General features: G+C 49.1%; 1 protein-coding gene across 1 annotated transcript in view; it reads right to left on the reverse strand.

The window, feature by feature from the left end:
- Positions 1–2,272, reverse strand: part of pde6d (phosphodiesterase 6D, cGMP-specific, rod, delta) — a 41,544-nt gene extending 39,272 nt beyond the window's left edge. The window contains exon 1 of the mRNA XM_055645325.1: positions 2,181–2,272. Coding sequence (XP_055501300.1) covers positions 2,181–2,272 — 92 coding nt within the window. The remainder of the gene's footprint in view (positions 1–2,180) is intronic.
- Between the last annotated feature and the right edge of the window lie 11,010 nt (positions 2,273–13,282).

The raw sequence follows: 13,282 nt of genomic DNA on the forward strand, positions 1-13,282 counted from the left end.
TTATCTCTCCACTGCACTCTTCCCCCCCCCCAATGTCAGTCAAAGTCAAAGCCCCCGGCTGGCGATGGCAATTGTCCCGCGGCCATTAAAGCCACGCCAGGTGGTGCGAGGTCGCACACCGGGTCTTGGTGTTGGAGCCCCCGGCGTGCGCTCGCAGAGTCCCGCGGCCATTCCAAGCCGCGCGGGGCGGTGATGTAAGGCCCCGCTCCAGGAGCTCTTCGACTCCGCAACTCGGGCGGGAGAAGTCGCCGTTGCGAGAGCCCTGAAAAGCGGTCTCCCTCCAGGGACCCGCGGGCTCCCGGTGCCGCCGTCTACCAGACCTGCAGTTGAAGCCCCGACTCTCCGGAGGTCGGGCCGCAGCAACAGCAGCAGCAGCAGCAGCGCTCCTCCACCGCTCCACCCGCTCCGGACTCGGCCAGCCCGTGACGGTGAGTCGTCGGCACCAGAGTCCCCGGTCTCTTCCTGTTGGAGGCCGCTCCTCGTTGCAGCCCCAACGATAACGGAGACCCGACAAGAAAAGGTCGGGTCTCCCGTGCAGGGAGAGATTTAAAAGTTTCCCCCCTCCACCACCCCACCCCCTACCCCCCCCCATCACACACACACACACCCCAACATAAAATAACAAAAACTACATAGAAACATAGACAGAAAATAATAAAAACGCGGACGGGCTGCAGAGGCCGCTGCTGACGAGAGTCGCGCCGCCTACCGGATATAAATAAACAGATAAAGTGCAATAGGCTGTTATAGTTCAGAGTTTGTTTGAGTTGAGTTTAATAGTCTGCTGGCTGTGGGGAAGAAGTTGTTCCTGAACCTGGATGTACCAGATTTCAGGTTCCTGTACCTTCTACCTGATGGCAACGGAGAGATGAGTGTGTGGCCAGGATGGTGTGGGACCTTGATGATGTTGGCAGCCTTTTTGAGGTAGCCACTGCGATAGATCCCTTCGATGGTGGGGAGGTCAGATCCGATGATGGACTGGGCAGTGGTCACAACTTTCTGCATTCTTTTCCGCTCCTGGACGCTCAAGTTGCCGAACCAAGCCACGATGCAACCAGTCAGCATGCTCTCTACTGTGCACCTGTAGAAGTTCGAGAGAGTCCTCCTTGACATACCGACTCTCCGTAATCTTCTCATGAAGTAGAGGCGCTGATGTGCTTTCTTTATAATTGCATCACTTCTATACTCTGACTCGTCACTATCAGTGATTCGTTCCATAACAGTGGTGTAGTCGGCGAACTTCATGATGGAGTTCGCACTATGTCCGGCTACGCAGTCATGAGTATAGAGTGAGTACAGCAGGGGGCAGAGCACACAGCCTTGAGGTGCTCCCATGCTGATTGTTATCGAGGCTGACACATTTCCACCAATACGGACAGACAGTGGTGTGTGGATGAGGAAGTCGAGGATCCAATTGCAGAGGGATGCGCAGAGACCCAGTTCTGCGAGTTTGGTAACCAGCTTGGAGTGGATGATGGTATTAAACGCCGAGCTGTAGTCAATGAATAACAGCCTGACATATGAGTTTTTGTTGTCCAAGTGGTCCAGAGCGGAGTGGAGAGCCAGTGAGATCGCATCCACCGTTGGTCTGTTGTGGTGGTAAGCGAACTGCAGTGGGTCGAGGTTCTTGTCGAGGTAGGAGTTGATTTGCGCCATAATCAACTTCCCAAAGCACTTCATCACCACAGACGTTAGTGCTACTGGTCGATAGTCATTGAGGCACGTCACCTTACTCTTCTTGGGCACCGGTATAATTGATGCCCTTTTAAAGCAGGTGGGAACCTCAGACCTCAGAGGTGAGAGGTTGAAAATGTCCGTAAAAACTCCAGCCAGTTGGTCCGCACAGGTTTTCAAAACACGACCGGGTATACCATCAGGTCCAGGCGATTTTCGAGGGTTCACCTCTCTGATGGATCTTCTGACGTCGGCCTCTGTGACTGAGACCGAAATACCATCACAGCGAATGGGGGCTCGGGAAGGCACATCAGTGTTCTCCCTATCAAAGCGTGCGTAAAACGCATTGATCTCGTCTGGGAGAGATGCTTTGCTGACATTTGAGCAGCCTCCAGGTTTCGCCTTGTAGGAGGTGATTGCATTCAAGCCCTGCCACAGTTGCCGAACATCCATCTCATCCTCCAGCTTGGAGCAGAAGTCCCTTTTGGCCTTTTTGATGGCCTTACCAAGGTCGTACCTGAACTTCGTGTGGACCTCTGCATCTCCAGACCTGAATGCCCAGGCGGGGATCTGGACTTCTGAAGAGTACGGATCTCATGGTTCATCCAAGGCTTCTGGTTAGGAAACACTCGAAAGGTTTTTGTTGCGACGCAGTCCTCCACAATGCAAGGGTTACTTGAAGTCGTTGTTGTGCCTTCTTGTCTCAATGTGTCTCAATGTGTGGTAGTTCTACGACAGGTCATTGGTATTATTAACGCCAAGGAACCTGAAGCTCTCAACCATTTCCACATCTGCACCATTGATGCAGATTAGGGACTTGTACTCCACCACACTTCAGAAAGCTCCTTGGTCTTGCTGACATGGAGGGAGAGGGTGTTGTGTTGACACCGTGTCACTACGGACTCCATCTCCGTCCTGCAATACGAGGGTTCCCAACTGCATGGTGGGTACAATCATGTCAGCTCAAGGGGGGAACGGGGGAGGGAGGAAGAGATGTTTCTCCTGATATGGCTACTAGAGAGGAGAAGGTTGCCCACCTCTTTGCAGAGTGTGGATTTGCGAAGAGAGTCTGGAGAGTCCTTGTCACAGCTTAAACCGAACAGAGGGCTCTGTGATTTACATAGAAACATAGAACATAGGTGCAGCAGTAGGCCATTTGGCCCTTTGAAACAGCACCGCCATTCAATTTGATCATGGCTGACCATCCAAAATCAGTACCCCGTTCCTGTTTTTCATGGGGTTGGACCACAGTCTGGGGTTTATTAGCTACTGGACATTGTGGTACAGAGTCTGGAGGGGGCACCCCTGAAACAAGAGAAGGGGGCCACATTAGTGGCAATGTGGGAGAAACCGAGTTCTTCCGGGTGCTATGGATTCTTCCCACATCCCAGAGGCGTTTTTGAAGGAACATATGACTATTGAATGTTATTGAAACATATAAGATTATTAAGAGTTTGGTATTAAGGGTTAATAAGGTGTGAGTAATTTATAACGGAGATGAGGAAACACTTTTTCTCACGGAGAGTTGTGAGTCTGGGGAATTCTCTGCCTCAGATGGCGGTGGAGGCCGGTTCTACTTTCAAGAGAGAGCTAGATAGGGCTCTTAAAGATAGCGGAGTCAGGGGATATGGGGAGAAGGCAGGAACGGGGTACTGATTGTGGATGATCAGCCATGATCACATTGAATGACGGTTCGAAGGGCCGAATGGCCTACAACTGCACCTATTGTCTATTGTCTATTGAAGTGTGGATTTGAAGGTCAATTGTCCTCTGTGAATTGCTCCTAGTCTGGAGGGAGTGGATGAGACTGGGATAACCTTGATGGTTGGCAGGGACCCGGTGGGCCGAAGGGCCTGTTTCCATGCGATGTCTTTCAATCAATTAAGAAGTGTTTCTGAAATCGTAAATCCACTAGAGGGCGCTAGATTAAAGTAGGTTTAAAAATAGGAAATGAGGTACCCAGAGAGTTGTGAGTCTGTGGAATTCTCTGCCTCAGAGGGCGGTGGAGGCAGGTTCTCTGGATACTGTAAAGAGAGAGCTAGATAGGGCTCTTAAAGATAGCGGAGTCAGGGGATATGGGGAGAAGGCAGGAACGGGGTACTGAATATGGACGATCAGCCATGATCACAGTGAATGGCGGTGCTGGCTCGAAGGGCCGAATGGCCTACTCCTACACCTATTGTCTATCGTCTATTGAACTGCGGATGCTGATTTACAAAACACGCACAAAGTGCTGGAGTAACTCAGCAGGTCAGACAGCATCTGTGGAGAGCATGGATAGATGACGTTTCAGATTGAGACCCTTCTCCAGTTGGCCTTCAGGTTTGTATTAAATCTTCCCTTCTTGCCTTAATGTTTTGTTTACCTTGTGTTAGGGCAGCACGGTGATGCAGCGGTAGAGTTGCTGCCTTACGGCGCCAGAGACCAGGGTTCGATCCTGATCACGGGTGCCGTCTGTATGAAGTCCGTATATTTTCTCTGTGACCAAGTGGGTCTTTCCAGGTGCTCCCGTTTCCTACCACTCTCCAAATTGGCTTCAGTAAAATTGTAAATTGTCCATAATGCATAGAATAGTGCTAGTGTACGGGGTAATTGCTGGTTGGTGCGGATTCGGTGGGCTGAAAGGGCCTTTTTCCACACAGTATCTCTAAAGTCTTACAAAAGCTGCCCAGCCAGCAGCTGTCTGTCTTTACATCTTTTTATTTTTATGTTAGTTAGTTAAAGTGTTTTGTTTGGAGGTCTAGACATTTTTATGTGGGGGGGTGGGTGGGGGGGGGGGAAGGGGGAAACTACCTTTCAGGGTCCCGACCTGGTCGGAGAGGCAGCTTTTCTCCGGGCTGCAGCTTCGACCTGTCCTCGCGGCCTACCAGCGGGCCTGGAGCGGCGTTTCCTGTCGGAGACCGCCCAGAACCTCGGCTTCGGCTGGAGCGCTATCGCGAAGCGGGCGATGCCTTGCCCGGGTCGCCGCGCTGGAGCTCCGGTGAGCTGAAGATTGCTGAGGAAAACATCGCGGAGCTGCGGGACTGTGGAGCGACCAGCCGCGGGCGGCAGCGCTGAACTTTACACCGGGAGCCTGGGATCTCTAGATGAGATCGCCAGTTGTGGAGCCCCAACTGGCGCGGCCTTGTCGGCTTCGGAAGCCGCGGCCTCCAGTACGGAAGCGGCTGTTCCAGGGTTCCCAAGCCGCTGAGAGGATTCTCCCAATGCCGGAGCAACATCACCCGGCGAGAACGGCCTGGAACATCGGGCCTCCGTAGAGGCAACTGTGGAGGCCTCAATCAGCCCGACTATGGGTGAACTGGGGTTGGGGACTGGACTTTGTGCCTTCCCTCATAATGGGAACCATTGTGGGGGGATGTTCTTTATGTTCAAAACTCTTATTAATGTTATGTCTGTATTCCTTCTTTATGTGCTGCAAAAATGGCAAGAAGCATTTCACTACACTACACCTAGGTGTATGTGAATGTGACCAATAAAATACCCTTAATACCTTTAATACTCCTTATACACACATACTCTATATATACACACGTCTCAACCCGAAACGTCAGCTATTCTTTTGCTCCATAAATGCTGCCTCACCCGCTGAGTTTCTCCAGCATTTTTGTCTACTTTCGATTTTTCCAGCATCTGCAGTTCTTTCTTAAACATTTGTTATGGTGATCTCTTGAGCGCATCAGTGTATCTACAAGACTCGTACCGCCTGGGTACTGCAATGCTCGGTGCAGGGACCGCACATCAATGATTTAGATGAAAGGATTCAAAGTAACATTAGCAAATTTGCAGATGACACAAAGCTGGGTGGCAGTGTGAACTGTGAGGAGGATGCTATGAGAATGCAGAGTGACTTGGACTGGTTGGGTGAGTAGGCCTTTGCATGGCAGATGCAATTTAATGTGGATAAATGTGAGGTTGTCCACTTTGGTAGCAAAAACAGGAAGGCAGATTACTATCTAAATGGCGTCAAGTTGGGAAAGGGGATGTACAACGGGATCTGGGGGTCCTTGTTCATCAGTCAATGAAAGTAAGCATGCAGGTACAGCAGGCAGTGAAGAAAGTGAATGGCATGTTGGTCTTTATAACACGAGGAATCAAATATAGGAGCAAAGAGGTTCTTCTGCAGGTATACAGAGCCCTAGTGAGACCACACCTGGAGTATTGTGTGCAGTTTTGGTCCCCTAATTTGAGGAAAGACATTCTTGCTATTGAGGGAGTGCAGCATAGGTTTACAAGGTTAATTCCCGGGATGGCGGGACTGTCATATGCTGAGAGAATGGAGCGGCTGGGCTTGTATACTCTGTGGTTTTGAAGGATGAGAGAGGATATCATTGAAACATATAAGATTATTAAGGGTTTGGACACGCTAGAGGCAGGAAACATGTTCCTGATGTTGGGGAGTCCAAAACCATGGGCCACAGTTTAAGAATGAGGGGTAAGCCATTTAGAATGGAGACAAGGAAAAACGTTTTCACACAGAGCGTTGTGAGTCTTTGGAATTCTCTGCCTCAGGGGGTGATGGAGGCTGGTTCTCTGGATACTTTCAAGAGAGAGCTAGACAGGGCTCTTAAAGATAGTAGAGTCAGAGGATATGGTGAGAAGGCAGGAACGGAGTACTGATTGTGGATGATCAGCCATGATCACATTGAATGGTGGTGCTAGCTCGAAGGGCTGAATGGCCTACTCCTGCACCTATTATTGTCTATTGTTTATTGTCCAAGACTGGTGAATCCTTTAATGAAGTCAAATATATAATACGTTTTGAGAAAGTTAAATTGCTCGTACACTAAATGCACTTCATACTTTCAACGTGTTTGCTGAATAATATTTCAGCCCGGAGGTCCTTAGGGACCTCAGATTATATCTCGATGTTCCACTGAGAAAGCTTGGCTACACAATTAATGGCTTCTTATAGTCTCTTGAGCAAAGCTTTAATTTAAATGTCAATATAAAACACAGAATGCTGTGCAGTCAACTTTTATTGTGATTTATTTCCATTCAAAAACAGCTGCGGTTAGTACTTTTCCAGTGAACACAATTGCAGCTGAAATATGATTTATATAGAACACTGAACACTATAGCACAGAGAGTCATAGAGTGATACAGTGTGGAAACAGGCCCTTCAGCCCAACCTCCCCACTCCGGCCAACATGTCCCGGCTACGCTAGTCCATATCTGTCCAAACCTGTCCTATCCATGTATCTGAAGAAAAGAGGTCTTAAGATTCAGTCTGAAGAAGGGTCTCGACCCAAAACGTCACCCATTCCTTCTCTCCAGAGATGCTGCCTGTCCCGCTGAGGTACACCAGCATTTTGTGTCAACTCTATCCAAGGGCCCCAACAGACCTTTCAGGTGAGGCAGAGGTTCACTTGCGCCTCCTCCAACCTCATCTACTGTATCCGCTGTTGCAGGTGTCAACTTCTCTACATCGGCGAGACCAAGCGTAGGCTCGGCCTTAACCTACCTGATCACCAGGGTGCCTCAGCACTTTAGCTTGCCCTCCCGTTCCCAATCTGGCCTTTCTGTCCTGGGCCTCCTCCATTGTCAGAGTGAGGCTCAGCGCAAATTGGAGGAACAGTACCTCATATTTCGTTTGGGTAGCTTACACCCCAGCGGTATGAACATTGACTTCTCCAACTTCAAGTAGCCCTTGCTTTCCCTCTCTCTCCATCCCTCCCCCTTCCTGGTTCTCTGACCAGTCAGACTGTCCCCATTACATTGTATCTCTGTTTACTTTGTTGTTACCTTCTCCTACCTAACAATGATCTATTCTACATTTTCCTTGATCTCCACCCCCTTTGTCTAATTTTCACACCATACACTTCCTTATCTATACACTTTCTTATCTCTGTATCTCCCTGTCCCCTAACAGTCTGAAGAAGGGTCTCAAACCGAAACATCACCCATTATAGACAATAGGTGCAGGAGTAGGCCATTCGGCCCTTCGAGCATGCACCGCCATTCAATGTGATCATGGCTGATCATCCCCAATCAGTACCCCGTTCCTGCCTTCTCCCCATATCCCCTGACTCCGCTATCTTTAAGAGCCCTATCAAGCTCTCTCTTGAAAGTATCCAAAGCCTCCACCACCCTCTGAGGCAGAGAATTCCACAGACTCACAACTCTCTGTGAGAAAAAGTGTTTCCTCACCTCCGTTCTAAATGGCTTACCCCTTATTCTTAAACTGTGGTCCCTGGTTCTGGACTCCCCCAACATCGAGAACATGTTTCCTGCCTCTAGCATGTCCAACGCCTTAATAATCTTATATCCATATTACTAAAAGTCTGATCTTGACCACTTCCTGGTGTTCTGTGTATTGATTTTAGAAAAAACGCTGCCACTTATGGCTGTGATTTTTGGTCATCTTGCTCAGTCCCCCTCTGCTGTGCAGGGCAAGAAGATTTTTCCCATCGATGAAAAGTAAAAGAGTTGTTAGTGTTTTAAAAAATGTTGAGATTCTCTCTCATGAAGGCCACGCCCCTTCCGGAGGGACTATAAAACCCGGAAGTGTTGAGTGCCTGTCAGCCTCTGCAAGATGGGGGAGCGAGAGATCATGTCTCTCAGTCTGAGCTGTGAATAACACTGAACACAAGTCCACTAAACTGTGAGTGGTTTTATTGACCTGTCAGTGCCCTTAATGTGGTTTGAAAATATAGTTTGGAAATGCTAAAGTTATGTTGCCTTTGGTTTGGAATTGCTAAAGCTGTGTTGCCTATGGTTTGGAAATGCTAAAACTGTGTTCCCTAATCAAAGTTGCCATGCCTTATCAAAGTTGCCTTGCCTAATTAAAGTTGCCTTGCCTAATTAAAGTTGCCTTGCCTTCTATATAATTAAAAGTCTAATCTTGACCACTTCCTGGTTGCGCTTTATATTGATTTTAGAAAAACGCTACCATGTATTGTTATGATTTTTGACCATCTTACTCAGAATCCTCCTCCGCTCATCAGGTGCCGAGGATTTTACCCATTGATGAAAAATAGAAGAGTTATTAGTGTTTAAAAAATGTTGAGATTCTCTCTCCTGTCAATCACACCATGAAGGCCACGCCCCTTCTGGTGGGATGGGGCGGGACTATAAAACCCAGAAGTGTGGGCGTGGCTCAGTCTCTGCAAGATGGAGGAGGGAGTGGTCACGACTCGCTGTCTTTGGTGGCCTTGCTCGAAATGGTATGAAACTGCACTTGAATTTGGTGGCCTTGCACCCTGCTTGAATTGGTAAGAAACTGCACTTGAATTTGGTGGCCTTGCACCCTGCTTGAAATGGAACTTCAAGGAATAGCCATGAGTCAACTGCCAGCCCACCAGCCGTGAGTGAGTGAGCTGCCAGCACAACAAGCTTGAGTGACTGAGCAACCAGCCCAAGAATCCATTTGGCCCACAATGTCCATACTAGCCCTCTGGAAACCAGTCCCTTCAGCCCACAATACCCATACTAGCGCTCCAGAACCACCCCCCCCCTCCCACTGGCCACCAATATTGGAATTGGTGGAGAGGTGGAATATTGCGTTGGGGGACCAGCCCTCCCGTGTGAACATGGGACCCAACGGGTCCCACTTCGTCTAGTGTTTCAATAAGATCCTCCAGAGATCCTCCAATAATTCTCCAAAGATGCTGCCTGTCCCACTGAGTTACTCCAGCATTTTGGTCTACTATCCATGTAATTGCCTAACTGTTTCATAAGCGTTGGGATAGTCCCTGCATCACCTACCTCCTCTGAAAGCTCGGTCCATGCACATAAACAGGCCCTTCGGCCCACATTGTCCGTGCTGAACATGCTGCCATGATAAATGAATCTCCGGAAGATGTCCTGCACGAAATCTTCGCGCGCCACCACCCTGTCGCGTAACTGCCGGCCAAAGTGGAACAGGCCCAAGACTTGCAGCAGCTCAACAGGATATGTGAACATAGTACACTGTAAACTACATCATAAATGAGAGAAAGTGCAGCGTGTGTAGAAATACATAACTCACACACACACACACATGAAAAAAATCAAACAATAATAGTGGAATAATAACAATAATAGTCTTCTCCGTGGATTGTCACCTTGTCGTGGTGGAGAAGCTTGTGCGGTCCTGAGATCCTGAGAGCGATGCCGTCTGGAGCTATACTCCTGGTAGGGCCACTCATGGCGGTAAGGTCGAGGGGGAGGTCTCTGAGAAAGAGCAATCCAACCAAGACCTCGACGGTGGAACAGGCAGAGGACGATGGCTGACCTTAGTGGAGTGTCACAACGGCTGGGAAGGCGGATGAAGGCTGCAGCAGAAAAGGGTCTCCGGTCGTCTTGGACTCCATGCCACTGGATCCTGACCCAGATCTGTCAAAGACTGTGGAGTGGCTGTCTGTGCACCAGCGGCAACCAGAACAAGGTACGATTATTTTGGTGACTACTCACAACCATACAGGCTTCACCCCACGACATGTCGCCTGTGCGGTCGTGAGTCGTCTCCTCAGTCGCCCCAAGAGTCGTAGCGTTTTTCCATTCGCCGCTGGATTTTCAATGTTGAAAATGTTCAGCGACCTGTGACAGGTGCCGGCAGTCGCCGAAAAGTGGGACAGGTCCATAAGAAAGAATGCTGCCTAGATTAGAGAGATCAGCTTTAGACTAGAGATTTTAGTGATACAGTGCGGATACAGACCCTCTGGCCCACCGAGTCCGTGCTGACCAGCGATCACCCCGCACACAAGGACTTTCACACACACACGGACAATTTACAATTTTACAGAAGTCAATTAACCTACAAACCTGCATGTACGTCTTTGGAGTGGGAGGAAACCGGAGATCCCGGAGAAAACCCACGCAAGTCACGGGGAGAACGTACAAACTCCGTACGGACAGCACCCGTAGTCAGGATCGAACCTGGGTCTCTGGTGCTGTGAGGCAGCAACTCTACCGCTGCGCCACCGTGCGGCTGTAAGGGGAGGTTGGACAGATTTGGATTGTTTTCCCTGGAACGCGGGAGGTTGCGGTGACACAGTGCGTTGAAACTTCCAGCAGCAAATGTAAGTGGGCTGAGTTGTGTGTGTTTAGAAGTCATGAATCTGACGCAGTCTAAATGGATTTCCCTCTCAATGGTTCCCATTTCCTCGAAAAATGCAGCCCTATATTTAAAATGTGTTTCACCAGAAGGAACGTTATACAAGTCAAGTCATGTTTATTTGTCACATACACATACAAGATGTGCAGTGAAATGAAAGTGGCAATGCCTGCGGATTAGACAATAGACTATAGACACTGGTGCAGGAGTAGGCCATTCGGCCCTTCGAGCCAGCATCGTGCAAGATTGTGCCAGAACTACAGAACAACAGAACAGAACCAGTATTTACATTTGAGAAAAAAACATTAAAAAAGACACAAAACAACAATAAATTAATCCCTGGTGAGATAAGAGTTTACAGTCCTGATGGCCTGTGGGATGAAACTCCGTCTTATCCTCTCTGTTTTCACAGCCTGACAACGGAGGCGTTTGCCTGACAAAAGCAGCTGGAACAGTCAATTGCTGGGGTGGTAGGGGTCCCCCATTATGCTGCTGGCTCTGGATCTGCACCTTCTGATGTATAGGTCCTACAGGCAGCATCTCTGGAGAGAAGGAATGGGTGACGTTTCGCGTCGAGACGCTGAACTGAGTTACCCATTAGCTCCACTCTGTGGCGAGACCCGGAACTGCTGATGCTAGAACCTTGAGCAAAACACAAAGTAATTGAAACATAGAAACATAGAAAATAGGTGCAGGAGTAGGCCGTTCAGCCCTTCGAGCCTGCACCGCCATTCAATATGATCATGGCTGATCATCCAAATCAGTACCCCATTCAGGCTTTTACCCCATATCCCTTGACTCCCTTGGCCCTGAAAGCTAAATCTAACTCTCTCTTGAAAACATCCAGTGAATTGGCCTCCACTGTCTTCTGTGGCAGAGAATTCCACAGATTCACAACTCCATGGATGAATTTTTTTTCCTCATGGAGGAACTCAGTGGGTCAGGCATCTTTAGTTTAGTTTAAACCAAAGCTTTTTTGTGCCTATCTTTGGTTTCAACCAGAATCTGGAGTTCCTTCCTACATGTTTAGTTAAGTTGTAGAGATACAGCGTGGGAACAGGCCCTTCGGCCCACCGAGTCTGTGCTGACCAGCGATCCCCGCACACTAGCACTATCCTACACACACTAGGGACAATTTACAATTTTTTAGAAGCCAATGAACCTATAAACCTGTACGTCTTTGGAGTGTTGAAACCGGAGCTCCTGGAGAAAAACCCACGCAGGTCACTGAGAGAACGTACGAACTCAGTAACAGCAGTAACAGTGAATATCGATCGCTGGTGTCTGGTGCTGTAAGGCAGCAACTCCACCGCTGTGCCAATGTGCCACCCGTTTAGTTTTAACAAACTGCTATTGTATAATTTATTATCGATGCTCTCTGAGGAGATAGCACAATTACTGAACAGCGCACATGTTTAATTTAGTTCAGAGATACAGTGCAGAAACGGACACCTTTGGCCCACCGTATCCGCGCCGACCAGCGATCACCCGCGCGCGCACTAACACTATCCTACACACTAGGGGCGATTTACAATTTTTTTTTTTACCGAAGCCAATTTTACCGTAAACCGGTACGTCTTCGGAGTGTGGGAGGAAACCGGAGCACGCGGTCACGGGGAGAAAGTACAGACAACAGCCGTGGTCAGGATCAAACCCGGGTCTCTGGCTCTGTGAGGCAACAACTCCACCGCTGCGCCACCGTGCCACACAAAGTCTTCAGTGATGGAAAGAGATTGGGGTAACTCAGTGGGCCAGGCAGCATCTCTGGAGAAAAATGATGGGTGACAGTTTAGATCAGGACCCTTCTTCAGACTGAGACTTTGGCTCATGAAGGACCATCGGGTGGGGCCGTGAAGGGCAGCCTCGCCAGCAACGTCTTCGGCCTTTTGAATTTTTGTTTTGTATTTTAGTATGTCCAAATGTATGTTTTTAGTGGGGGGGGGGGGGGGGGGGAATAGGGGGAAACTGGTTTTCGGTCACTTACCTCGACGGAGATGCAACTTTTCTCTTTGCCGCGTCTTTGCTCCCCCTCGCGGCCTAACAACTGGATTGGTGCGGCCTTTCCCGGAGACCGGCTCAGAGCTTCAGCAGCAGGTGCGGCCCGGACTTTAACGTGGTGGAGCGGGGCGATCCCTTGCCGGGGATCGCCGGAAGAAGTGCTCCGACCGCCGGCCTGCGGCCCTATAACATCATGAAGCCACGGTCTCGGGTAGGAAAGTGGCCGATTCGGGAACTCCAAGTGTGTGTTCTGATCCGTCCCGACGTCGGAGTTTCGATCATCCTGATGAGAGGGCTTGTACATCGGGCCGTCCTTTCATGGCCCCGACCACGTGTGAACAAAGGAGGAAGATTGACTGAACGTTATTGCCTTCCATCACAGTGAAGAATGTTGATTCCACTGTGGTGGATGTTTATGTTAAATTCTATTGTGTATTGTGTGTTCTTTTTAATTGAATGGCTGCATGGTAACTCAAATCTCACTGTACCCTAACTGGTGCATGTGACAACAAATGTGAACTTGCTCTTGAACTCATTTTAAATACAATATCTTAATACAAATAACACATTGAAACT

Source organism: Leucoraja erinacea, chromosome 14, assembly GCF_028641065.1.
Source record: "Leucoraja erinacea ecotype New England chromosome 14, Leri_hhj_1, whole genome shotgun sequence".
In the NCBI taxonomy this organism is placed as follows: domain Eukaryota; kingdom Metazoa; phylum Chordata; class Chondrichthyes; order Rajiformes; family Rajidae; genus Leucoraja; species Leucoraja erinaceus.